This window comes from Phoxinus phoxinus, assembly GCF_949152265.1.
Source record: "Phoxinus phoxinus genome assembly, chromosome: 25".
Lineage (NCBI taxonomy): Eukaryota > Metazoa > Chordata > Actinopteri > Cypriniformes > Leuciscidae > Phoxinus > Phoxinus phoxinus.
In genome coordinates this window covers 14,909,644-14,934,521 of record NC_136900.1, presented here as the reverse complement: position 1 = coordinate 14,934,521, position 24,878 = coordinate 14,909,644, and the positions used below count along the sequence as shown (strand labels likewise).

The 24,878-nt window shown below is 36.7% G+C and overlaps 2 protein-coding genes across 21 annotated transcripts in view; one reads left to right on the top strand and one right to left on the bottom strand.

The window, feature by feature from the left end:
• Positions 1-24,878, bottom strand: part of LOC306993805 (uncharacterized protein) — an 88,539-nt gene that overhangs the window by 10,481 nt on the left and 53,180 nt on the right. For 5 of the 8 annotated variants that reach the window (XM_079603900.1, XM_079603903.1, XM_079603901.1 and 2 more), the window contains 2 exons: positions 23,755-23,829; positions 22,182-22,569 (listed from right to left, as the gene is read on the bottom strand). In XM_079603900.1, coding sequence (XP_079460026.1) covers positions 22,502-22,569; positions 23,755-23,829 — 143 coding nt within the window. In that variant the 3' untranslated portion in view covers positions 22,182-22,501. Of the gene's footprint in view, positions 1-22,181; positions 22,570-23,754; positions 23,830-24,878 lie in introns of those variants that run through there. The other 3 variants (XM_079603906.1, XM_079603907.1, XM_079603905.1) reach the window with 2 other exon arrangements.
• Positions 1,511-19,544, top strand: pax6a (paired box 6a). 13 transcript variants are annotated; one of them, XM_079603297.1, is made up of 15 exons: positions 1,571-1,936; positions 5,789-5,932; positions 8,104-8,177; positions 8,403-8,456; positions 9,258-9,281; positions 11,458-11,588; positions 11,946-11,987; positions 12,078-12,293; positions 12,592-12,757; positions 16,564-16,722; positions 16,881-16,963; positions 17,494-17,644; positions 17,762-17,874; positions 18,068-18,209; positions 18,672-19,544. In XM_079603297.1, the coding sequence occupies exons 4-15, from the start codon at positions 8,444-8,446 to the stop codon at positions 18,755-18,757; spliced, it is 1,326 nt and encodes a 441-aa protein (XP_079459423.1). In that variant the 5' UTR covers positions 1,571-1,936; positions 5,789-5,932; positions 8,104-8,177; positions 8,403-8,443; the 3' UTR covers positions 18,758-19,544. The 13 variants fall into 13 exon arrangements, with proteins under 13 accessions (XP_079459426.1, XP_079459421.1, XP_079459425.1 ...); XM_079603300.1 differs by lacking the exon at positions 9,258-9,281 and having other exon boundaries at positions 1,511-1,936; XM_079603290.1 differs by lacking the exon at positions 8,104-8,177 and having other exon boundaries at positions 1,544-1,936.

Sequence of the window (24,878 nt, the reverse complement as noted above, 5' to 3'; positions counted from 1 at the left end):
AGAAAAAGCCATTTCGTTATTCAATGATCATAAAACAAGTTATTTAGGCGTTCGGTAAAGGCAAACTGTAGGCCCTAATACTTTTTATTCAGAATAGCCCATCTTTTTCTGTCACATACATTTCAACAACAACAAAATGTAGCCTAAAAGAGTGACTGAGAGCATGAAGTCTTCAGTACTCTCTAAAAAATGATGGGTTATTTCAACCCAATTTTGGGTCAAATATGGACAAACCCAGCCGTTGGGTTAAAATTTTGATTACATTTTTAACCCAACGTTTGGGTTTGTCCATATTTGACCCAAAATTGGGTTAAAACAACCCAGCATTTTTTAGAGAGTAGTAGAAGTTAATGTTTAAATACTTATATTATAATATAATATATATATCCTAATAAATATCCATAAAATATTTTTACTGAAACTTTAACTCTCGATGCGTTCCACTAAAGCCCGTGGAAATAAGATTGTTTCCCGTGATAAGTAGGAATGGTTATGTGTGTCGAGGGGGCTCCCCTTGCTTTCCTCTCTCTCTCACACACACACACACACGCGCGCGCGCGCGCTTGGAAGCAGAGGGTCGGCGTAAGGGAAAGCTGGCTGGACAGATTTACGTTTCCGCCTGATCGCGCTCTGGAGTGCAGGCCAGCGGAGAGAGGGAGAGACAGCACCTGGCCCGGCTTTAGCATCCCCATCTCGCTTTATTGACAGCCTGATAAGCGGGGCCAGACCGTGCGGTTTCCAGTGGAGATCTCAAGAACTCTGCTGGGTTGCACCGGATTCACGGGGTCTAAACGGTGGCAGCACTTGATTCTCATGTGCTCTCCCTTTTGAAAATATAGGCCTACTTTTATGAATCTGCTGTGGTCTTTAGTAGCCTACAAAGATATGATCTTTATAGTCTTTAATCAGACTACTATTAAAGTTACGTTGGTTGCATTGCTCCTTGATTCAATAACACGCTCCCAACTGCGGAATAAGCCATTTTAATTGGCTATTTTATATATGCACATCTGACAACATGATATAAAGCGTTTGTGTTATTACTGCGCGTGCATATGGACCAACATCAATTCCATAACATATATAGGCCTATCCCATGACATTAAACGTCATTTTTTTGTTTTCATTCAGAATAGATAATTAAAAGAGCAATAGCAAACATGATGAGTTTTAAGTTGTTATATTTTCTGCTGGTGACAGTCAGCATAAATGAATTGCAATATTGCACGTGCATTTAATTTTAATCCTATTTTGAATCTAGGTCTATTGTATCACAACAAAAAGTGCTCCTTTGTGTTTTAAAGAAACCACAGGCTTCAAAAATAATAACTCACTAATTCAGACATTCTTTTCATGATGGTTCGTTTTAAGCTGTTACACTTAAACCCATTAAATCGGAGGAATCTCAATGAAACTTCTTTTGGCTTATAAACGCACACTGCAGACAGCCGTTCCTTCAACTTCCCGGTTTGGGGAATGATAAATGGCGTCAATTGTGACGTGGGCCGTCACTCTAGCCAATCACTGCCAGGTTGAGGTTAATATTTAGAGAAAGTTGATGGTGAGACGAGGACGTCTTTTTTTATTCCGAACCACGTTTAAAGTGAGGTATTTTGAACTCGTCAAGACAACAGTTAACGTGCGACGTTTGCGTGTGTCGTAAGAAACACGAGGGACAGTCCAAAGTTGGACCTGCTTTCATCTGTTAAATAGGCTAGTATTTTCATCAATACTACAAAGAGGGGTTTACTATCTCTCACAACTTGTCCCGTGGTTCCCTTTTCGGCTTGTTGGACTGGATATCGTTTACTTTGGGAGTAGTTTTGTGAAACGGATCCGGACCGGAGGGGTGCTTTCTAGACACACTTTACTCTTGTCTCGTTTGGAAACGTTCCTCTCATAACGAAATCACTCACAGGCTATAGCGTTTATTGAGGTAAGTTTACGACGTTCTTGATTCTTCTTTATACCATCTAGACCACATTGTTGCGCTGACATCATTTTGGGCTCTGTTAATCTCGAGCAATAACAAATATGATTGGCATGCAGCAATTTCTTTGCCCTAAACAATATGCCGTGAAATTAACTTATTCTTCTTCAATACGTAGCTACTCGTTTTTGACACCATGCCAGAAAATTGCTTTATGTGCAACGTAAAGCCTTGAAAGACATCTGTATACAGGAGATCCTCACGAGGAATGATTATGATAAATATGTAATCTGTCAGATGAGAGTAAACATAATTCAAATAACTAAGTAACAAACTTTTCATTATTATAAAAATATGGGACGTCGCGCATCGTTAAAGCTTAATTTAATATTAGCCTACTAAATAAACAAAAAGTTGAAAACGTATTTGAAGTATTATATAGGCTACCTTCACCAGTAAGTTACAGAATAAAATTATAAATATATATAATAGGCTACAAAAATAAATGTAAGATCAATAAAGATTAATTAATTATATTTTAATAATATTGTATTTGCCATAACATTGTTTATATATAAGATATTAAACTTCCCATAATACAATATAATTCTTCCCATAAAGCAGAATTAGTGTAGTTAAAAACTGTGCATTTATATCTTAGAGAATACATATTTGAACCATTATCAATGGCTACTATGCAAATTGCACTATTCAGTATGGCTACTGATAAAACAGTCGTTGGATTAACATTAATTTTAAGATTAAAGTTCCCATTTGACCTGCAATGCATAAACTTTGCCCTGAATGCATATTACACGTCCCATAAACTCTGTCACAACTGAAACACGTCATGTTATCGAAATAATTTAAATCTTCACACCAAGCTGCAAAACTATTCTCCGGGTTCTCTCCTCTCCACTAATCAGTAAATTAAAATGATCAGCCTAAGACACCTTCTGTCTATTATAGCCTAATGAAATGGAATAATGTGTAACTTGCTTCTTTTAGATCCTAGAGTTACATAGGCTACATAGCAGGGCCCTTTGCCAGTGTGGTGGTCTGTCGCTGTGGGCAACCACACACGAGCGCGCACACACACACACACACACACACACACTAGCAAGTCCCCTCCCCCAGAACATGGTGACTGGATGTGGGGTTTTCACTGGCCGATAAACTTTTCCCACATTTCCTTAATAAGAGCCAGTCTTCCTCCAGCTCTCTCTCTCTCTCTCTCTCTGACGTCAGCTGCATTCAGTCCTGTCCCCGCCCCTTATTATTAGTTTTTTTTCTTCTCCCTGTTGAAAACTTTTAGGGAGAGGCGAGGCACCGTCTATTTTGCCTGAGGGAAATAACGACAAGATTAGGTTCTTTTTCATGACCAAACACCACTGACTGCTAATCCGAACTGTGCTAATTGATGGGAGGACTACAAGAGTCCATCCGTGTGAAAAGTCTCGAACTAGTCAAATATTTGATTTAAACAGGTTGTATCTTTAAAAGCTGCGTGGTTAAACGATAGCGTAAATAGGCTACTCTTTTCTCCATAATTATGTTTTTATTTACTTTATATAGACCTATACTCTATTAAAAGTAAACGTTCCAATTAGAACCAAATTTGTTTTGCAACATGATGTCATGGAATCATCCATAAAACGTTTAATTTAACGTTAAAAACAAATAGACTATGTGGTTATGAAGAACAGCTAACGAAACATTAATAACTTTTTAAAACAGCTAAATGTAAAAATCTGATACGATTATTTGTTGCCCAAAAGAACCATTGAATAACCTTTTTTTTGTAAAGTGATAAAAACCATCACTTAGCTTGCTACGAATATTTTAAACAGTATGGGGTCGTATAGCACACGCACACACACACACACACACACACACACATAACAAACGTTTGAATCAGTGCAGTAGAACAACGTGTTGCATTAAGAAGTGAATCCTTCACCAGCAAAAACTTGAAATGGTGAGGAGAGGGGAAATATTGGAAAATATCAAACGGCGTGGAGGGGTCGCACCGCAGGACCCGAGATGACAGTGCATGACGGTCGCGCCAGCTCATTATCCGACTCCCATTCAAGCGGCCTTTCATTGCGATGCAGACTCTTTGGCAGTGTCGTTTGTTTCCTCATTGTGCTATAGTGGGGAATGCAATGGTTGTCAGAGCTCGCATTCACTTTCGCGATAGTTTATTGATGAGCTCCGACTTTTAGCACTTTTCACATGTCAAAACGAAGTCAAGTGTATGCAACCACAGCTTAATTTTATGCTCCGTGCGTCCCAACACATTTTGTCTCTCTTTAAAGCTGTCCCACCATGCTATAGCCTACTACGTCCCCCCTCCCCTTCTCCAGTTCTTGTATCCCAACCCGGAATCTATTCCACTCCAGTGAACGGGTGGAACACCCCAAGCTGCGAGTGGCGAGCTGAGAGTGCAGCGCATGTAACCTCGAACACAGGCGCGGAGGGGTTGCTTTGGGGTTTACCGAGGTGTGTGCTAATGTCCAAGCAATCAACAAATGTAGTTTAAGTGTCCGGCCATGGACGTAATGATATTTTCATTTCCCCCTTGGCAACCCACGACACGGAGTTTCTTTTTCTCCCGCTGAAAAACGACAACAAATCACGCTATTAATGTAAATAGTATGGGGTCTCCCAACTGATCATTGAGCGCGCGCCCTAAAGGCTGATGACATTCTCAGACACCAAGTCAACAATGACACGTGGAGAAAGTTTGCGCTCGTTTCAGTGGACAAGAGTAGCGTAAATTAACACAATATTAATGGGGTTAAGTAGGATATAGAAGCAGGCCAACACTTAAGAAATGATGGTAGGCCTACATTTTATTTTAAGGTGTCGTTGTTACACTGTAATTATACATTTAAGTAGCCTACTGAGTAGGCTAATATTAAGTAACTACACTGTAAAAATATATAAGCCTATATGATCAATTAGTTATGACGACATGTTTTTACATTGCTTTAACTCACCCAAATAAGTTAAGCAATTTTCCACTTTTTTATGTTATACAAGATTCAACTCAATTTTTAAGGTCAGTTTTTATGTAATTTAAGTTCAAATAACTTAAACATCCAAGTTGATTGTAGCTACTAAAAATGAAGGGATCAACTTTTTTTACAGTGTACATGCTACTTGTTAGGGTTTGGTTTAGGCTAGTTGCATGTAATTATGCATAATTTGTAGTTATCTAGTAACTACATAACATATGCAACAATGGCATAAAATAAAGTGTTAACGAAATTATTATTTGTAGCCTGCTCCCTTTAATAATATTTGACTACAAAAAGCACAGTTTCTGTACCATGACAATGCTCGTGTTAAATTGAAATTATTGTACTTTGGTAATTCCAAGAACATTTAGTAGTTTAGCCTATCCCAAAAACTTTTTTTCTATAAAAGTGTCTAGTCACCCAGAATTGAATAGCCCGATCGCCAAAATGTATGTCAATGAAAAACTGGTAGATAACCATCTGCTTATAAGGAGTGATTAAGTAGGGTTAAAAATTAGATTTTTTTTGCTCGGCCCTGTTTCCCGCTCTGTCACCGGGGCAGGAGGAAGTGTTTTGCTGGGAGATGATGACAGAGGTCAGGCTCAGCTAATGGGCCACTGAAGAGGAGAGGAGGCGAGGCACAGACCAGGAACACATACATTAATACACGAGTGCTATCACCAATCAGCATAGGTGCGCGCCCTCTCTCTCTCGCTCCCTCTCCCTCTTTCCCCCTCTCTCTCCCTCTCTCTCTCTCACTCCCACGAGCGCACATTTTTCAGTCTCGCGCAGTCTTGACATCCCATTTTATTGTCAATCTCTGTTTCCTTCGCAGGGAATTTAAATTTTCCACCCGAGATCAGTTGGAAACTATAAAAGACAAACTGTTTGAGGACGATTTTCTTCAGAGCCTTCTCCTTATTGTAAACGAAGTATTTCAGCGAGGATACGAAGGCTGTTGGAACTATGCCTCAAAAAGGTAAGTTAAGCCATTCTTCTCTTTTGGGCAACTTGCACGCATATGCATCGCTTGAGTAAAGATCTTGTTAAATGTACACGCCAGCGTTAAAAAGAAAAACTCTTGGTTTGTAAATAATAATTATGAGAGGAAAAAATGTGACTGCTACTAAAGTTATTTGTGTCCTTGAAAAAAACAACAACTAAAAACTAAAACAGAAAACTTAAAGCTGCATGGCCTCGTGGTGTCAAACTAAATCATTGATTTTCACGGACGCTCTTTGCCTTTTTATGCTTCAGCTATGTCGAGTTTTGTGCCAAGCAAAGTTCTTATTTATGACAGAGAAAGCAAAAAGTCACAGTAGGCCAAGACCGCGATCAGTCCTGAAAATGGGAACGCAATGACCCGATGAGGTGGCGTGTCAGGTTGAATCACACCATCACATTCAGCCGGGCGCCAGCTCCAAATCGCACCGTGAACTTGGTGTTTTGCTTTTCAGTCAGGGCACTGCTGCCTTCTTTGTCCAAAGACTTACTTTTAAAAAGCAGAATTACATTAAAGTCTAAACTTCAAACTTAACCGTCAAGGTTACTGCACTCTGTTGTTTAATTTGTATTAAAAAAACGTACTGAAAAATATTATCGATATTATTATGTGTATACGTTTATGTATAAATAAACATTAAATTCTACGCTTTTTAAATGAATAATGTAAAATTAAATGCATCTGATTCTATTTTAAACGGGGACAGTATTTTATATCCTGCATTATAGGCTACATATTGCAGTTTGATAAATATGTTGCGATAGAAATCAGCATCGTTTCCAACTTTCGAAACTTTCACTCTTATGTACTTTCCGCAGAATATCAAAGGCTTGAGAATAAGTGTGCTTAATTAAGAGCCTTCATGTTGCACATTAGAACGAACAAAATGCAGATTAGGCCCTGTCAATTACAGACAGCATATTAAAACAGATCATTAACTAAAAAGATGAGTGCAGGCAGAATACCTTAAATAGCCCACATGGGTAAGAAATACTAAATAGTTTACTTAGTAAAAATTACATAAACATTTATTTGCAATTTTAAAATATATATATTTGTTTTGATTTTCCGTATTTGTAGAAATGTGAGAATACGTGAAACGTTAAAAAAATTGTTACAAATATTTCAATTAAAATGCAATACAGTACATTATTTATGTATTTATATAAATGTTATTTAATGAAACACGTGCAACTCAACGCTGGCAATTAGTGTATGTATTTATTTGTTGCTGTGCACTGTAAACCGCGCACACAATCCATCTAAAAAGAAAAAGAAGAAATCAAAGCAGGGAGTATTTCTTCAGTGGCCTCCTTTTCGGTAAATGTATTGAATGGGTTCTTTATTGCAATTGTCTTTTACCAATTGAGCGCCCCACTGCGCTGTTGTACATTTTTTACAGCCCTTAACGACATATACCAGTAACACAATTACCTCCAGATACTTATAACAAGAAATTACTTTTCTATTTCGCGCAACGAGACAAACAAAAAGGCATTGAGGTAACAGGCACCGGGTCATAGTGAGCTGCACTGGCTGATGCGGGTGAAGGGGGGTATGATGAAGGAGGAGGAAGAGGAGGAGGGGGACTCGCTCCCTTCAGCTCTTTGTATTTTCTGAGAGTTGTTGGTACGTTTAGTTGGAAGCGGTGTAGCTAGTTAGGGAGCCCGGGTTTTACTCGCTGGGTTTTGGTGTAGAGGGAGAAAGAAAGCTATTGTTAAAATTCAGCGGGGCTTTGTCGGGGACCCCTCACCCCTCCTGGCTTTACTTTTCCAGCGCAGCCAGGCGAGGTAGACAGCGTGTGTCACCAGAAGAGAGGATCTGAAGGGGAGGGGGAAAAAAAGTAGGCCTTGCCAAAAACATTTGAAGTTTTCTAGGGGAAAAGCAGATGTACATGTCGAAATTATTTGGTCTAATAATAATAATAACAACAAAAACAACAATAATACTATAGATTATTACACTTAAAATAAGAAAACTTAACCAAACTAAAACTTATCCTAACTATAATAAACACACAAATTAATTATTGTATTAGTAATAAAAACAATATCTAAAAAAACAACAACCTTATATTAGATTTAGTTGTAATGCTAAATAAATAACTACGGCTAGGTGTACTAATAAATTGTTTTGCTTTGTCCTAGGGATATTTTAATAGGGAGTGAAGCAGATGCGAGTCTATAAATTGTTTTAAGCGGACAGTCAACTCTGTTTCCAGGCAAGTTTAAACCCTGGGCATAAGTGTATTTGTGGAGACAGTATTTTTTTTTTTGTTCTCACTTTTTGCAGCATGAATGCAAAAATAAAATGCTGAAGCTTTAGCCCATGCACACAATATTGTCCGTAACTTTCTTGCACACAAGTCTTACACAAATTGCACTGCAATACACGTGATTTAAAAATGTGAAACTGACCAATATTATTGTTTCTTTATGACTAATAGAATACTATAACCGGGCCACGTGGGAGTCTGGCGTCGCGTCCATGATGCAAAACAGTAAGTGGAGTTATTTTCTTTTTCTGAAATGCGTTTTTGTCTATTAAATAAAAATGTGAGCGAAACAATAAACACGAGGAGAAACGTGAGAGGCGTCCAGCCAGAAAGGCATTTGTTTTGGTATATTAGTGAAGGCAGTTTACACTGTTCGTCAGGGGTGTTGGGCGCGTGCATGCTGCCAACATTTTTGCCTGTCATTCATACAGCTCCCTCAAAGTAGCTGAGCACTAAGCTAAACTCAAGTCTGACTTTCTATAATACAGTTTTATGGAACTTTATTCCATTATTTCAATTCGTACGGCTACATTTGAGAGAGCAATAATTACATTATCAGTGAGAAATTTCCTGAATAAAAAAAAGTCACATAGAAGCCTGCATAGCTACACAACCTAGTTAGAGTGTCTAACCCATATGCTCTTTGCATAATTATGTGTGTGTGTGTATTAGAGAGAGAGAGAGAGAGGATGTTTCTGCTTGACTTGCTTTTAAATAATTGCTGAATTAATGTTAGCATCGGCGGCCAATCCACCTAGTCCATTAGCAGAGACGAAATTGACATTGCATGATTCTGATGGAACGTCTCTCATGTTTATGAAACACCGCGAGAGTGAAATAATAGACTGAGCTTTGATGCAGCATTGAGTGTTGTAGAGCATGAATAAATTACATGCGCTTATGTGTCTGTCTTTGAGATGTGTGAAGGCCAACTAGCACAACATATACTTAGTCATTTGTAGAAAGCACTGAGTAAGTTATGATTACAATAAATGAGACATATTTTCTCTCTTAATGCTGGACAAGAGGTGTATGACATCTGTAACGAAGGTGTGTTGAATGTCATCCTCTCATTTCTATTCCTTTTATTGTTGTAAGTGCCAGTTGTTTGCTCTGTCCTCATGTAGTACTGTTTTAGTCACTAATTTTGACGTCCATGGAAAATATTATCTATTTTGGAAGGTGCAAAAATTTTGAGTAACGAAGCATTTCAAATTAGGTCAGCAGAAGTAGAGCACGTGAAACAATATGAACGATAAATAAATAAAAATTCATACCCCCACACTTTAAAAATATTATTGGAATAAAATCATAAAATATTACGCGGCGTAAAAAAAAATCCTTTTTTTTTTTTTTTTTTACAAAAAACGTACGTATTTTTTCTCTCTCAAGGATAATCAGTGTATACACAAATGTTGCCGTGTGATTTCTCGCGTGTATTAATAAAAAGATATCATTCGGGTTAGGCCTTTGGTTTGTTTAAAGGTCACAGGCGGCAACCCAAGCTTTGTGCTAATAACTCTTGGGTGTATATAGAGTGGAGCGTCCAAATTGACACCATATGTCTTCTTATTAATTGATTAGAAACAGAGTACCGCGCGCGCAATGATTGCCACTGGGCGAGACCCACACCATTCACCGTGGGGAATTATAGAACGATTAAGACTTAACCTTTCAAGCGAAAGTTTTGATTTTATATCCTAATCTGCGTGTTGGCCAGCTCAAAACAAGTGGATGCATTTAAGAGCCATACGGCATATGGTTTCAAAGCCAATAAATCTTCAATGCGTCTATTACGGGACAGAAAAAACTGTACGAATTCCGTTTTTCATTCTGCATTTCTTTATGTTAAGAGTATTAGACATATTTGCAGAAGTAGTTCTCAGGTAGAATAAACTATAGCCTAGCACGTCGTTATCTTCATAATGCGTAATAAAAATAAAACACTCGTGCATAACACAGATTTTATATTTCGCTCTGCAGATTTACGCATAAACCTACAGATCAAAACAGCATTCCGCAAATGTGCTCCCAGTGCTTAAATATAGGCAATGGAGGTTTGTCACTTGGGAAAAAAAGAAATGTCACTTTTAATATATTAAGGGCGAGGCGCGCCCCCGTGAACGTACACGCGCACAGCCTCTGGCTACCTTAAAATTAAGCTTCCCTTAAAGGGGAAATGAGTAGAGTCCAATTTAGTCTGAGTGATATCCAAATGCAGACAGAAAGGGTCGTTTTATCATGCTACTATTTGTCGTGACGATGCGATTTTCAAAAGCAGAGCGATGTCATAAAGTGACATGCCTGCCACAAGTGCTCCAACTGATCTTTTCAATTAGCCTTCCATGCATGATCCAGGGCGACTTCCGCCTATTTCCAGAAATTAAGCTCAAACTTGACATGCAGCTAGCTTTATTTTAAAGACAAATGTCAGGCAGGCTCATCATATTTTCCCCCTCTTCTATATTTGGAGCTTATTTATTGCAAAGGAGCTTGTGCTCTTGGACTCAATTTAACGCGAGGCTTCGGAGGGAAGGGAGCTGAGAAGTAAAGCAAACCGGGAAGGCTGCTTTTCCGTTTTGGCTTCAGGTTTGGTGCCTTTGGTCTGCTTTTTTGGGGGCTTTAGTAACATAAGACAATTGCTTACATATGAAATGCTGTGCATTGCTTGATTCTTTTTTTCTTTCTTTTTCTTAAAAAAAAAAAAAAAAAGTTGTTTTACTTAATGTGTGGGGCTATGCTTTAAACCATTGCAGCGTTTAAGAAGTTTTAGTGTAATGCCACAAATAGCATTACGCCATCTGATCCGTTTAAGGCTTTGCAAAGATGCGCAAATCTCGGCTCAGTGGGTTGGAGATGTTTTGCTCCAGATCGTACGAGAGCGCTGACGCTTAATCAATGTTCTGCATGTGTAATTATATTACAATTGTGTATTAGGAGATTATGATATTATACGAGCACATCTGGAGAACAGTCGAAAACATATGACAGCTGAACAGCAGCAATAATTACCGGCTATGCTGATTTAAAAGCGATTTACACTGGTCTCTGCTGAATATTTAGATTTGTTGACAACGCTAGTAATGCTTGACTCATTTTAGACAATTGCGACCTGAAAGCTTCTATTAATAAAAACAGCTGTGATTGGATTCTCTTTGAATAGAGTCTGTATTTGGAGTCTGGTTTGCTAAATGCTGGGTGAATTACAAGCGTTTTCTTGTTTTAGGTCACAGTGGAGTGAACCAGCTCGGCGGTGTGTTCGTCAACGGGAGACCGCTGCCCGACTCCACGAGACAGAAAATAGTTGAACTCGCTCACAGTGGCGCGCGGCCGTGTGACATATCCCGGATTCTGCAGGTGATGATAAGGCATTTTCCTTTCATGTTAACTCTTCACCAAAACAATTGCAATAACTTTACAGTTGTTTTGTTTCACATTTGTGCTGTTTCATACTGCTTTTTCCCAGCTGCATAGCAATCTTTTTTTTAAACAAACCTTTGCATTATTAATGCCAGCGAGCAACGAGGATTCATTTCAAATTTAATTTTGGAGCGCATAAACAGTGGTCTTGTGGAATGGATCGAAGCACTTCATCTTTTTTTCCATTTGGCAATTTTTAAAATTTGGCGAGCGAAATGCATTTTTAAAAAGTGCATCATTTCTCGTACCACTGAAGACATATTTTTTGTGTTAAAGGTATTTCTTGTGTTATAGACCCATGCTGATGCAAAAGTCCAAGTGCTGGACAATGAAAACGTAAGCTTATCATTGCTTGCAGCATACACTTAACATTTCACACTAGTTTTAAATAATGTATGTGAATTGTTTCTTTTGTTTTCCATCTAGGTGTCGAACGGCTGTGTGAGCAAAATCTTGGGTAGATACTATGAAACAGGCTCCATCAGACCCAGGGCGATCGGAGGAAGTAAACCACGAGTAGCGACTCCAGAGGTGGTCGGCAAAATTGCCCAGTACAAGAGGGAGTGTCCGTCAATCTTCGCGTGGGAAATCCGAGACAGGCTGCTATCAGACGGGGTCTGCACAAACGATAATATACCCAGTGTAAGTTCATTCAGAGAAGTTGCCATGAATTCATTAACAACATCATGAGTTAATGCGTAATAATTTGATGCGTTGTTTAAATGCATGCACTAATGACCTTGAACGTGAACATTCTCCAACATCAGTCATCCCGGGCCACTGCTGTAATCTCCTCTCCACTAGAGGCCAATGCAATGCGATGTAATGCGCTGGCATGTAGGCCTGTGTAGAAATGGGGCCAATCGTTCCGAAAGCCAAGATGCCACATCGCGGACGCGCGCTTTAATTAATGTGCCGCATCTTTGGGTTCGTCTTTCAGGTGTCATCGATAAACAGAGTACTGCGCAACCTGGCTAGCGAAAAGCAACAGATGGGCGCAGATGGCATGTATGAAAAGCTGAGGATGCTGAACGGTCAGACCGGCACGTGGGGGACCCGGCCGGGCTGGTACCCCGGAACCTCAGTGCCAGGACAGCCCAATCAAGGTATGGCTATTTTACTTTCCATAGAGGAAGATTGTGCAAAATGGAGCATTGCATTCGCTGATTGTTATTTTGCGATATGGATTCAATTCACATATATTTGTATAGCGCTTTTCACTAAACATATTCAAAGCAGATTTACAGAAATTGCATGCAATTTAGAGTTAACTGTTACCAGAGGTGGCTGTGTCCAAGTAATGCATTTCAGAAATGTACAATCACGCAGTTAGCTAACAATGTATAATTTAAGGTAGAAACAATGAGCTCATCAAAGTAAAGTTGTGGACATAATGATTACAAAATATGGAAAGTTTAGCATTGTTGCATGTTGATTCAGAGAAATTCATGATGAATTATTATCTACAAAGGTAAAACAATTAGGCTACCGTAATAATAATAATAAAGAATGCTTTTAGTTTTTAAATTCCATAGATGATTGTTATATACATTTAAATAAATGCTTCATAAATATGTTGCACGGGGTTTAAATTACTGTTATAATATTATGAATTTAATTAAAATACCTTTAATTATTAAATTGTAAGCCGTAAAGATAATATAAATAATACGAATAGTAGGCCTAATTCGAGTTGCAATCCACATTCAGAGTTCATAAGAAAGAGACATCGAAATAAACAGGGAACCGTGTGAGGATTACCTGTGCAAAATATGTTTCTGTCACACAGAAAAATGTGTTATGAGAACAGTTCTGTCGCTATGTAATAGCTCATTAGAGAACGTTTTGTTTCCCATTAAGGCGACTTAAATACGTGTTTAGTTCGAGGAGACAGCTGTGCAAATGTTCCACCGGAGACACCCTGGACATGATATGGCAACGTTTGCCAATTAGAGTTGTTAGTGTTAAAGGCGCTACTCAACGAAAGACAGACGTAAAAAGATACAAATATAGATAATTAATGTCTGTATAGCCTAACATCGGCGTGTCAAATCATTGACTGGTTGCAGCAACTTTTTTTGAGCTTTGCCAAGGAGAGTAGGCTAGCCTATCCTAAAGCTGGTTCACATGAGCAAAAACACGTTATAGCCTATAATATTTAACATGTTTTTATGAGAAAAAGTAGACATATTCAGCCTACTAAAACTATATAGTAGCCTACAAGATAGGCTACTGGACTAATTTGATTTCGCCTGACATGCTACATAAGTAGCCTGTATAGCTATGCATATTTAATACGGTTTATTGGCATGGCCTCGTTTACAATGTTTAAGACGAAAACGATAAAAACATATAGGCCTACACGCGAGATAACATGCATTTACTTTAATAAAGTGCTTATTTTTTATTGTATCGATTAATTGCCAAATTGTTAAATTTCTGATTTATGACAAACGCATGTGCGCTTAAAATATAGCTAATAACAGCCATCACTATCTGTGTTGGGCTATTTTTGAGGCTTTTTGTAAGTAGCTAAACTACTTCGATCCTCTCTTATATAGCTGTCGGTGAGGTTTCAGAGCGAGAGAAATATGGTCGCAATCTGATGAATGTCACGCAACACTGAATAAAATCGCGGATTCATCTGGGCTGACAGGACGCTAAAAGAGACAACTCTATCGCATTCAGAGGAACAGCCCCTCCCCTCCGCCATAGGACCGGGCTACTAAAGCCGTCTAAAGGATTTGGACACTTTTGCTTTTCCAAGGGTCCTCGCATGTTTTGATCAAGGCCTCCACAGCTGAAAGATGCCGCGGTTGTTTTGCCACATTTTTGCTTGCCTTCCGCCTCACCGGTTACGACAACGCCCCAATAAGGAATGATTTTATTTCCCACCGCCTTTCTCAGAGAAAACAAATCCTAAATCTGGCGACAGTTGGTCAAGCTTTTGAGAACAGGCCACACATTCGGATTAGCTCTTGAAAAGTGTGGATACTACACACAAAGACCTTTTAAAACTTTTTTTCTGAACATAGAAACGCACTGTCTTTGATGAATAAATTACTTTGAGAAATAAACTAAAACTAGTAGGCCTGATATGTAGCCTAATATTGTCAGTAGATTGGGTGACAATGTTAAACTTACATCATACCAGTAAAAAAGTATGGAAAAATGTACAGAATATTTTTATTATTTGTTATCATTTTAGTCTTAGCTTCATACAACCTATGGTTATATCACTGTAAAAAATGATCAGTTGCCTTAAAATTATTTATGAGTTATAAACCATGCGTAATTAAAAAAAAAAAAAAAGTTATGTGAACTTGACTGTGGAAACTTGTACTTAAAGTCTATGTACTTAAAACTTTTAAGGCAAAGGGTTTCCTCACTTTTTCAAGTCAAGTCAACTGATAACTTTTTACAGTGACATGCTATGAGTTGAATTTTTTTTAAGGTTATTATTGTTACTCAGTTCATCACCTCTATAATAATACATAAATCATTTACTGATTAGTCAAGTTACATCTACACTTACCAAAAAAGTCTCATATGAAAGGTGAACTAAATTTCATAACGCGGTTTTAACTCATTTATCCTCAAATAGTTTGATATGTCTTGTGTGAAATCAGTTAAATTAACCTGCATGTTAAAAAAATCAAAAGGGTTATATTCTCATAGCTGTAACCAGTGGGAAACTATAATCTCAAAAATTGCTCATTTGCTCTATCAGACCCCCAAAAACGAATCGTAAGCGAACATTACTGTAGCCTATATATGTTTATATATTTAAAATATTTTACTGACAGGCAGATTCCCCCCCACCCACCACTATAGTTTACATGCATGTCCTGTGAGCATTTAAATTCATAAAAGGCCTTTTAAATATCATACATTCCAAATTCTGACTTTGCCACAGACTGGAAGTTTGGCCTGTGGCCACGTGACTATTTAAACCCCCACCCATGTAAAAGTCCATTCAGTCTGGAGTTTCATTTATATTAGTCAACTGTGTGTAAAATATCAACAAGTTTCTTTAGACTTTTCAAACTCAAATATTTCGCCTCAAATGTATCTGCTGTGCTTAATTAGGCACTGGTGTCCAACAACACAGCAGGGTTAAAGCTTATCGACTCACAACTGGCACTCCTATCCCCTTGTCTGTGACAAACAAGAGCCTTCGCATTTCGATGTCTCATTCATGGTGGCCTGGCTGTTTACTCCCTGCGCCTATAAGAAGGTATAAATCCTAACCGGGGTTGAACGGGCCGGCCCTAGGGACAGTGATTAATGACAGTAGAGCATAAAGGTTAACACGGCGAGCTGAAAAGTCTGTTGACTGGAATCCTCGTGCTACAATGACTGCTCGAGAGAATCCTTTTGTCGCCTGGTCCAATTGTGTCCTCAAAATTCAACCCACGAAAGTTTGCCATCCGTCCTCACAGCGAGTATTTAAGAGTTACCCTACTCTCCCGCATTGTGTGACTGTGAAAGCATCCCTCTCCTATTCAAGTATTGGTGGTCACCTCAATAGCTCTGCAAACGCCCATATGGTGGCCGTAGCCTAATTGAAGAACTCTGGGATGAAAAGGGGGGAGAGGGTGTTTGGTTTTTAAAAACATTTGAAAAGATTTCGGAGACATTTTATCGCATTTCTGTAGAGCCCTCGAGCTCGTCAGCCTTTGTGACTCGATGCTGAAAGATCTAAGCGAGCATGCTCCAAATGTTTTCCCACAACATTGCAGAGGGCGATACTGTAGCCCACGAAACGCTCCACTAATTTTGTGCCACATTGTCCCTACATAAATATGAAGAGCAAACTCTAATATACCATAATTAAAGCATGGAGTCCCAACTGAAAATGAGAATCATGTTTTTAGACAGAATTATCTTACATTTTATATTACCTTTCCAGAGGGCTGCCAACAGTCAGACGGAGGCGGTGAGAACACAAACTCAATAAGCTCCAATGGGGAAGACTCAGATGAAACGCAGATGAGGCTTCAGCTAAAAAGAAAACTGCAAAGGAACCGCACATCTTTCACACAAGAACAAATAGAAGCACTTGAAAAAGGTAAACATTGAGATCATTACTATTAAAGCATCTAGAGAAGACCAAACAACAGAATCACACTTCATTTTGAAAATACGACTTTTATGGGTAACTTTTATTTGTTGGATTTAAAGATATTGTAGCTCTTCTTTAACATTATATTTTAATGTTTCCACCAGAATTTGAGAGAACGCACTATCCTGACGTGTTTGCGCGAGAGAGACTTGCAGCGAAAATAGACTTACCAGAAGCAAGAATACAGGTGAGCGAAAACACTGGTATCTACAAAAAAAGAATGAAAACTTGTCAAATTAATTTTCATCGCCCTAGTTTTAAAATAGTATCATAAATGTCATAAATAGCTGCTCAAATTATATAACTTTTTGACGATATCAGTTTTGTGGTTTTAAGCACTTAAAATTGAGTCTATCTCTTCTAAAAAAAGACTCATCCTGCACTACACAGATTTTGTCCAATCAAATGTTGTCTTCAATGAGAATGTCCCACCCGCTAAAGTTACTACCTTCAACGAATTATCAAGTAGCTGTGATGTAACTAAATCATTTATATATATGATAAATATGTCAACAACACATGAAAGAAAACTGCCATCAACAGATTTCATGGGGTTTTTAAATACCGGTAGCTGAGGGTCTCCTCTACACTGCCGAAGTAAAATATGAAATACTAAACTTGAAGTGTCCCACTTTATCAGTCTTCATCCTGCTAGATACTTATTGTTGTATGTTGTTTTAAAAGTCTTTGAAAACTAACTAAAGCATGTCCGTCCAGGTGTGGTTCTCAAACAGAAGAGCAAAATGGAGGAGAGAAGAGAAGTTAAGAAATCAAAGACGACAGGCCAGCAACTCTTCGAGTCACATACCCATCAGTAGCAGCTTCAGCACTAGCGTTTATCAGCCAATCCCTCAGCCCACAACGCCAGGTAAAGACCTAAAATATTATTGGTGCACGAAGGCCATAAGCAAACACTACTGAAATTATACAAGAAACTACGTTTTTAGACTTTATCAAAACATTTTTTTTTGTACTTTTTAAACAGTATCCTTCACATCGGGCTCCATGTTGGGAAGACCAGACACGGCCCTTACGAACACATACAGCGCTCTGCCACCAATGCCAAGCTTCACCATGGCCAACAACCTTCCTATGCAAGTATGTCAGTTTAGTGCTTCACTCTACTATATTGTTCTACACTGTTGTGCCTGCCTCAATGTTTCAAAGGATTAGTAATTCGATATTTCCGCACACTGTAAATCGAATGCAACTACAGCTTGCAGGTCTGTAAGGCTGTGTATATCAGATGTGAGTGTTGCTGACAGGTTTGCCCCTCTTCCCCCCTCCACAGCCCAGCCAGACCTCATCCTACTCCTGCATGTTGCCCACCAGTCCTTCGGTGAATGGGCGGAGCTATGACACATACACACCACCGCACATGCAGGCACATATGAACAGCCAATCAATGGGCACCTCAGGCACAACCTCAACGGGTAAGTGTTTAGTCTTCTACCAAAGCAAAAAATTAAATTAAAAAAATAATTATATATATATATTTTATTCAATATTTTTGTATTTTATTTTTTATATTATTAATATGATAAATGTTTTTAATTGTAATCTTAAAGATTTTTAACTTAAATTATAAATATATATTTAATATTTATATTAATTGAAATAATAATTTTCTTAAAATGTATATAATTTATAAAATGTATTATACCATATGTTACAAAAAGAGAAATACCTAAAATAGCGGAATACACGTGATGAGGATAAACTTTTCTGCAATTTATCTTTTATACATTTTTTAAAGAATTTCTATTTATTTTCGTACTTATCATTATATGATTTAATATTTTGATTACAATTTTGATGCATTTTTTTTTCTTTTTTTTCTTAAGTTGCATAAAATGACAATCCTAAATATTTCCTTATTTTTTGTCATGCTACAGGTCTAATCTCACCTGGGGTGTCTGTACCAGTCCAAGTGCCAGGCAGTGAAGCAGACATGTCCCAATACTGGCCCAGACTACAGTGAGAACAAGACACGAGAACAAAAAAAAAAAAGAAAACAGAGGAGAGGATAAAAGAGAGGAGCTCCTTCATCTCCTGACGTCTCTCGGCTTCAAGGCAGGGCTGTTCAGCAGTATTTTACTACGGAAGGAAAAGAGGAGACTCTAAAGGACCTTTTTGTACTGGGATAGTGCCACTTCTCTATCATTCTTTGGACACAAAGACTTGAAGAATAAAAGAGAACAGACTTCTGTAAAGTGCCCGGTATTATATCGTAAAATGGGGGGAAAAAATCTGTTTTTCAGTTTCCAACTTAAGTCATTTTGATGTATTTGTACATGTAATGGCCAATTGTATGTTATGACAAAAAAAAAAGAAAAAAAAAGAATTTTTTTTTGAACAACCGTGGATGGACTGTCAAACTAAGTTGGTCTTGCATCAGTGATCGGAAGAACATTCGTGCTGGCTTATTCATCATTCTTTTTTCATCATCAGCTGATATCAAGAACTTCTGCCCATTTCTGTTTCAAATGTGGACCTGTAGAAACAAACAATCTCTGTATCATTTCAAGACAAAAACAGCAACAGAGTTCAAAGGAAGCCGATCCAGAATTTGTTGTCCAAAGCTTGCAGACCTAAGCAAGCTGTTGAACACGGCGACTGCTGACCTGGAAGAGGGAAATGTTTGGTAGCTTAAAACGGTAGATTGTGTCTTCGATGTAATTCAGTTTTGTTTATGTCAAAATATAAGTATTTGTCTTCCCTAGAAGTCTCGCAGAACAATTTCTATAATAAAAATAATTTCATTTTATAATTCTCTGAATATTCAATACATACAGTACACGCTTTACATGCAACATGACTAACATTAATGTAGCCAAAAATAAGAATGGCGTATATGTTATTACACTCTTCAGCATAAGCATTTTGTTGTACCTTTTCATGATAAAATCAACGATCAATCATTTAATTTCATGCAATCTCATACAACTATTTGAATAACTAATAATTGATTCATTCATTTTAAATGTTTAACCTGAAACTGAATCTTCTCAAACAGGAAACTGTTAAACGATATATATAATATATATAATTCAAAAATGACTAAATAGGCCATTTCAACTTATTTATCAAAACCGTGATTGAACATATATTGGTAACACTTTACAACAAGGTCTCATTTGTTAATGCATTAGCTAACATACTATATAACAAAGCATTTTTTAAAGCATTTATTAATCTTTGTTAACATTAGTAAAAATCTAAAGTAAAAGTTCATTGATTCTTCATGTTGGTTCACAGTGCATTAACAAATGTTGAAATTAACATTAAGTAAATGCTGTAGAGGTGATGTTTATTAAAGGGTTAAACTAATTAAAACATTTCTGTTAATTGGAATGAAGCTGAAATAAAAATAAAATATAAAACATCTGTTGAAAAACTTAAACTAAACAAAAAAATAAACTGAAATAAGTATTACAATTATTAACTGGAAATAAACAACTAAATTAACTAAAACTAAAATATAAATAACCTAATTCAAAATAATAATAAAATGATAACAAAACTAAAATAACTCTGGCTCATGGTTAGTTTTCATGTTAAATGTTAAAAGTGTTACCGATGTATATATGATTCTTGTGACATTTCACTAAGCCTGTTGTCTTTAAAATGATCTGCATGTTAATAATGCTGTGTCATTTATGTTGATCTTGTTACATTAAGGAATGAAAAGTGAAATATTGGGTCCCATATAGAAAACGTATTCACTGTAGGCTATAGTCATGTCGGCATGCCATCAAAAAACATTTCGGCAAATGCTCCGTTCAATAGGCCACCATTGCTATCGCATGAAACAGCAAAGAAGCAAACATAAAGAACTCAAGCAACTGTTTACTCTAAAGAAGAAATCAAAAACAATGCATTTATCGTACCAGTAAGTGAAATGATTGCAGGGTAAAATATGTAATTTTGCCCCCTCGGGAGACTCAGCAGGGAGGGAAATGTAGAGAGGAATCTACAGGAGAACGGTCAGGTACGTGCGACAGCGATTGGCCTGTTCGTCACGTACAGAAAATAAAGTGAAAACTAGTAACACAGACATCTAGACAAAATGATACAGTAGTCAGGAAAATGTATATAATTTGTGTAACTGCCCTATAGGGTGATATAATATAACTAATTTGAAATGACAATCACCTAAGGGTACGTTTACAAGACAGCGATGTAGGCTACTAAAAATGGATACATTTTTCCTTTGCGTTTTCGGGTACATATGAACATTGTCAAAACATGAACATTGTTCAGAACGATTAACAGCGCTGTATTATGATGCCAGGCCAGTAGTTGGCGATGTCACTTTGTAAAAATGTGCTATGTGGCACTATAATAGACTGAACACGTAATACGCCTGCGCATGGCGTCACCGTTTACACAAATTCATGTTTCTGTAGTTTACACACAGAGACGAGGATGGTACCGTTTTCAAAAACGTGCACTTTGAAACCCGTTTTCAAAATTTAGCTTTTTCAGGCCCCCGACGCACCATTGTCGTGTAAAGGAACGACCAAAACACATAAAACGTTTTTAGTTGAAAGCTGTGTTGTGTAAACGCATGCGTATTAGGTGTTCAGTCTATTGGAGAGTAGTGTTTCTTTACAAAGTGACATCGCCAACTACTGGCATGACTGCGTTTTTAATAGTTTTGTGTTAATAGTGTGAACGGGAATCGTTTTGATAAAATGGCACTTTTAACGTTAGCATAAAATGTACTATCAACATGAATTGTAGGAAATTGAGTTGCTCTGATATGATATGGTGTGAGAGTTTGAGGAGGATAGGATGAATGAAGCATCTATGAATTGTATTGTCTTGTAAACAGCTGCAAACAATATAACATTAACAGTCGGAGCTGTTGCAAAATTTAACAAGTCAAGTTGGATGCTATGTATTGATTAAAATCAAACACAATCCAGGAAATTTGACTGATTTAATAGTATTTGATTAACTAATAGAGAATATGGACGTTGAACAGGACTGTAAAATAGTGTATAATTCAAATTAAAAAATCAATTGTAAACAGAATGTTAAATAATATGTTGAATGACCCCACACTGATAGTATTACCAGATATTTTGTAGGGACTTTTTTTGTCCCCATGAGTAAAACGGCTTATGAATCATACAGAACGATGTTTTTTGAAAATGTAAAAATGCAGGAAGTTTTCTGTGAGGGTTGTGTTTAGCATTAGGGATAGAATATATAGTTTGTACAGTATTAAAATCATTACGTCTATGCAAAGTACCCATAAAACAAAACGTGTGTGTGTGTGTGTGTGTGTGTGTGTGTGTGTGTGTTTGAAAATACCTCTAATTTGAGGTTCTGAAAAGTGCAATTTGTATTTTTTGAAACTGAAAATACCGGTGAAGATATCTAGTGAATGCATCAGTGCCAAACAACAACTTTCACAACATATATTCCTTCAAAAACAAGTTTGTTGCACAAAAGCATGCCATATCCTATACTCTCTCTTTTTTATAGCATACCAAAAGTTAACCAGAGCCATCCATCCATGTATGAAAGTTGGTCAGAAACAGCCTTGTCGGGGTATGTTTTCACGCCACTAAGCACAATGCAAAGGAGACTTGTGATGGGATGCGTGTTCAGCCTGCAGGAATCACATTTAACCCGCTTCGCAATGGAAACCCCAGATATGTCTGTTCCATGTACATGGTTGTGAGAATTTGAGTTGATTTGGTTGTATGTTTAGTCACAAGAGGACTTCAGAGGTGGAGGATACCTCTGATCCAAAGTGAGGCAAGACTTTACCCTCTCCTGCTGAGGAATACACAACACCAGACCTTAAATTTAGGTTCATCTGTAAAGGATTTCTTGAGAAAAGGCCGTTAAGGTTTGGAGACGTGACTTAGTGGTTTGCGCACATGGCCATGAGCGGTGTTGTTCATTTGGAAACACAAGTTCAAGTCTAGCTTGTGACATTTCCTGATCTCACTTTCCCTTCCACTCCCCAGTGCAGTATCAATGAAGTGAACCCCCCCCCCCCCCCCCTCCCCCTCCAAAATAAAAGGTAAAATTACATTAAAACTAAATATTTAAAATAAAATACAAAATGCATCAATATAATATTTGATAATTAATTATTACTATATTTTATAAATCATATATATTAATCAAAACAAATCAAATAATAATAATAATAATTTTACATTTAAACTATTTTAGAAATATTGTATATACTAACATGATACAATATAATAAAACATTTAAAATAAAATATATTAATAGAATACAATCTATAAAAAGTATAAAATAATTAAATAAAATAATTAAATATAATGATGTATATTAACAAAAAATATAAAATAATATTCTATATTATATTCTATATATTTTTTATAGGATATTTTATATACTGAAATTATAAGATGTTATTATATTCAAAATAAAATACATTAATACACACACATACATATATACGTATATATATATATAGGCCTATATATAAAATGGCTAAAAATAAAATGTAATAATGATATATATTTGTAAAACATATAAAAAAAATATTTATATTAATCAAACCAAATAATATTAAAAATAATAATAATACTAATGAGTACTAATTTTATTTTACAATATATTTTATATACAAAAATTGTAAGATATGTTATATTTAAAATAAATAAATACAAATATATAAAATGGATAAAATAAAATGGTATATATTAATTAATAAATCTATTAAATAATACTACATATTTAAAAAAAAATTATTCATATTAATTGCCATTAAATAAGAACAATGTTGTAAGATTATTGCATAATACATCTGTAGTGAGGCAGTCAGTTATTATAGGGTGTTTATGTGCTAATCGAGTGTGTCTGGCTGAGGTTTAAAGGCTTGTGAGGTTTGAAGCACAGGCCTTGTTTGCATGAAGCAGTTAAAGAGGAGCAGAGGAAACCCAGGTGCTTCTAGCTGCCCCCCATCCCAACCCCAGCACTTACCGAATTCTGCCAAAGCCTGTTCGCTCAAATGCCAGGCTGTTTCTGACAAGTCTAGAGGCCAAAGCTGCGTCTCTGCTGAAAGAGAGAGAGAGAGAGAGAGGATGAGAAGTGAGAAGGCAAAAAGACCAATGAAAGGCTGGAGAGAGGGAGATATTTGGTCCCTTTTCCGCAGTTGAGGAGCATTTAAATATGACAGGACACAATTATGCTTCGCTCTGTTGTTGGCTGCAGATGCATGCGCTCTGTTATAATTTTACTCTGAGCATCTCTCTGAAGGGTCTCTGCACAGCAGACCTCTACAATAGAGTTAATGCAGCTGTGTTTGAAATGATAAACACAAAGGAAACAAGGCGTAAAGACAAAGCCGCAACAAAAACTGAATCCAGGAGTAAAACCAACCAGTGAACAAACTGACTGTACTGTAGTCTGCAAGATTACAGAGAATGCTTAACAATAAATAACTAAATAAAACTATTTTATATATACACGTCGTGACTCCACACAGAAAAAGTATATATATATATATATATAAATATATATATATATATATATATATATATATATATATATATATATATATATATATATATATATATATATAATTATTTATTATCTAAATAATTGTTTATTTATATATATATATATATATACACACACACACAATTATTTAGATAATAAATATATGGGCTGTATATATATATATATAGCCCATATACACATACAATTATTTAGATAATAAATAATTATATATATATATAAATGTATTATTTAAATAATACATTATTATCTATAAATAGGCTACATTAATATATGTATAAATTGTAATGTGTGTGTGTGTGTGTGTTTTAATCTGAAAACTTTGTTTAATTAAAACCGCCTTTAAATAATAATTATATCCCATTTTATATAAAGAGTCTGGATTAGGACTATATCTGAATTATCCTTTGTGCATGCGTGAAAAAAAAAAGATAATGAGAGAAAGAATGGAATAAAAGAAGAAACTCGTTACACAGAACGAGGTTTATAATGATGGCATGTTCCATCAAAATGCTATTCGTCTAGTGGGAGGCTATCCAATGAACGCCCTGTGCGTAAATCCACATTAATGTTTTCCAGAAAGTGTA

What these genes read in the sequence shown, in the direction of transcription:
- pax6a (XM_079603290.1), top strand. An exon ending in GTATGACATCTGTAACGAAG is followed by an intron (nt 9,282 to 11,457) that starts GTGTGTTGAATG and finishes TTCTTGTTTTAG; the next exon opens with GTCACAGTGGAGTGAACCAG. An exon ending in ACATATCCCGGATTCTGCAG is followed by an intron (nt 11,589 to 11,945) that starts GTGATGATAAGG and finishes CTTGTGTTATAG; the next exon opens with ACCCATGCTGATGCAAAAGT.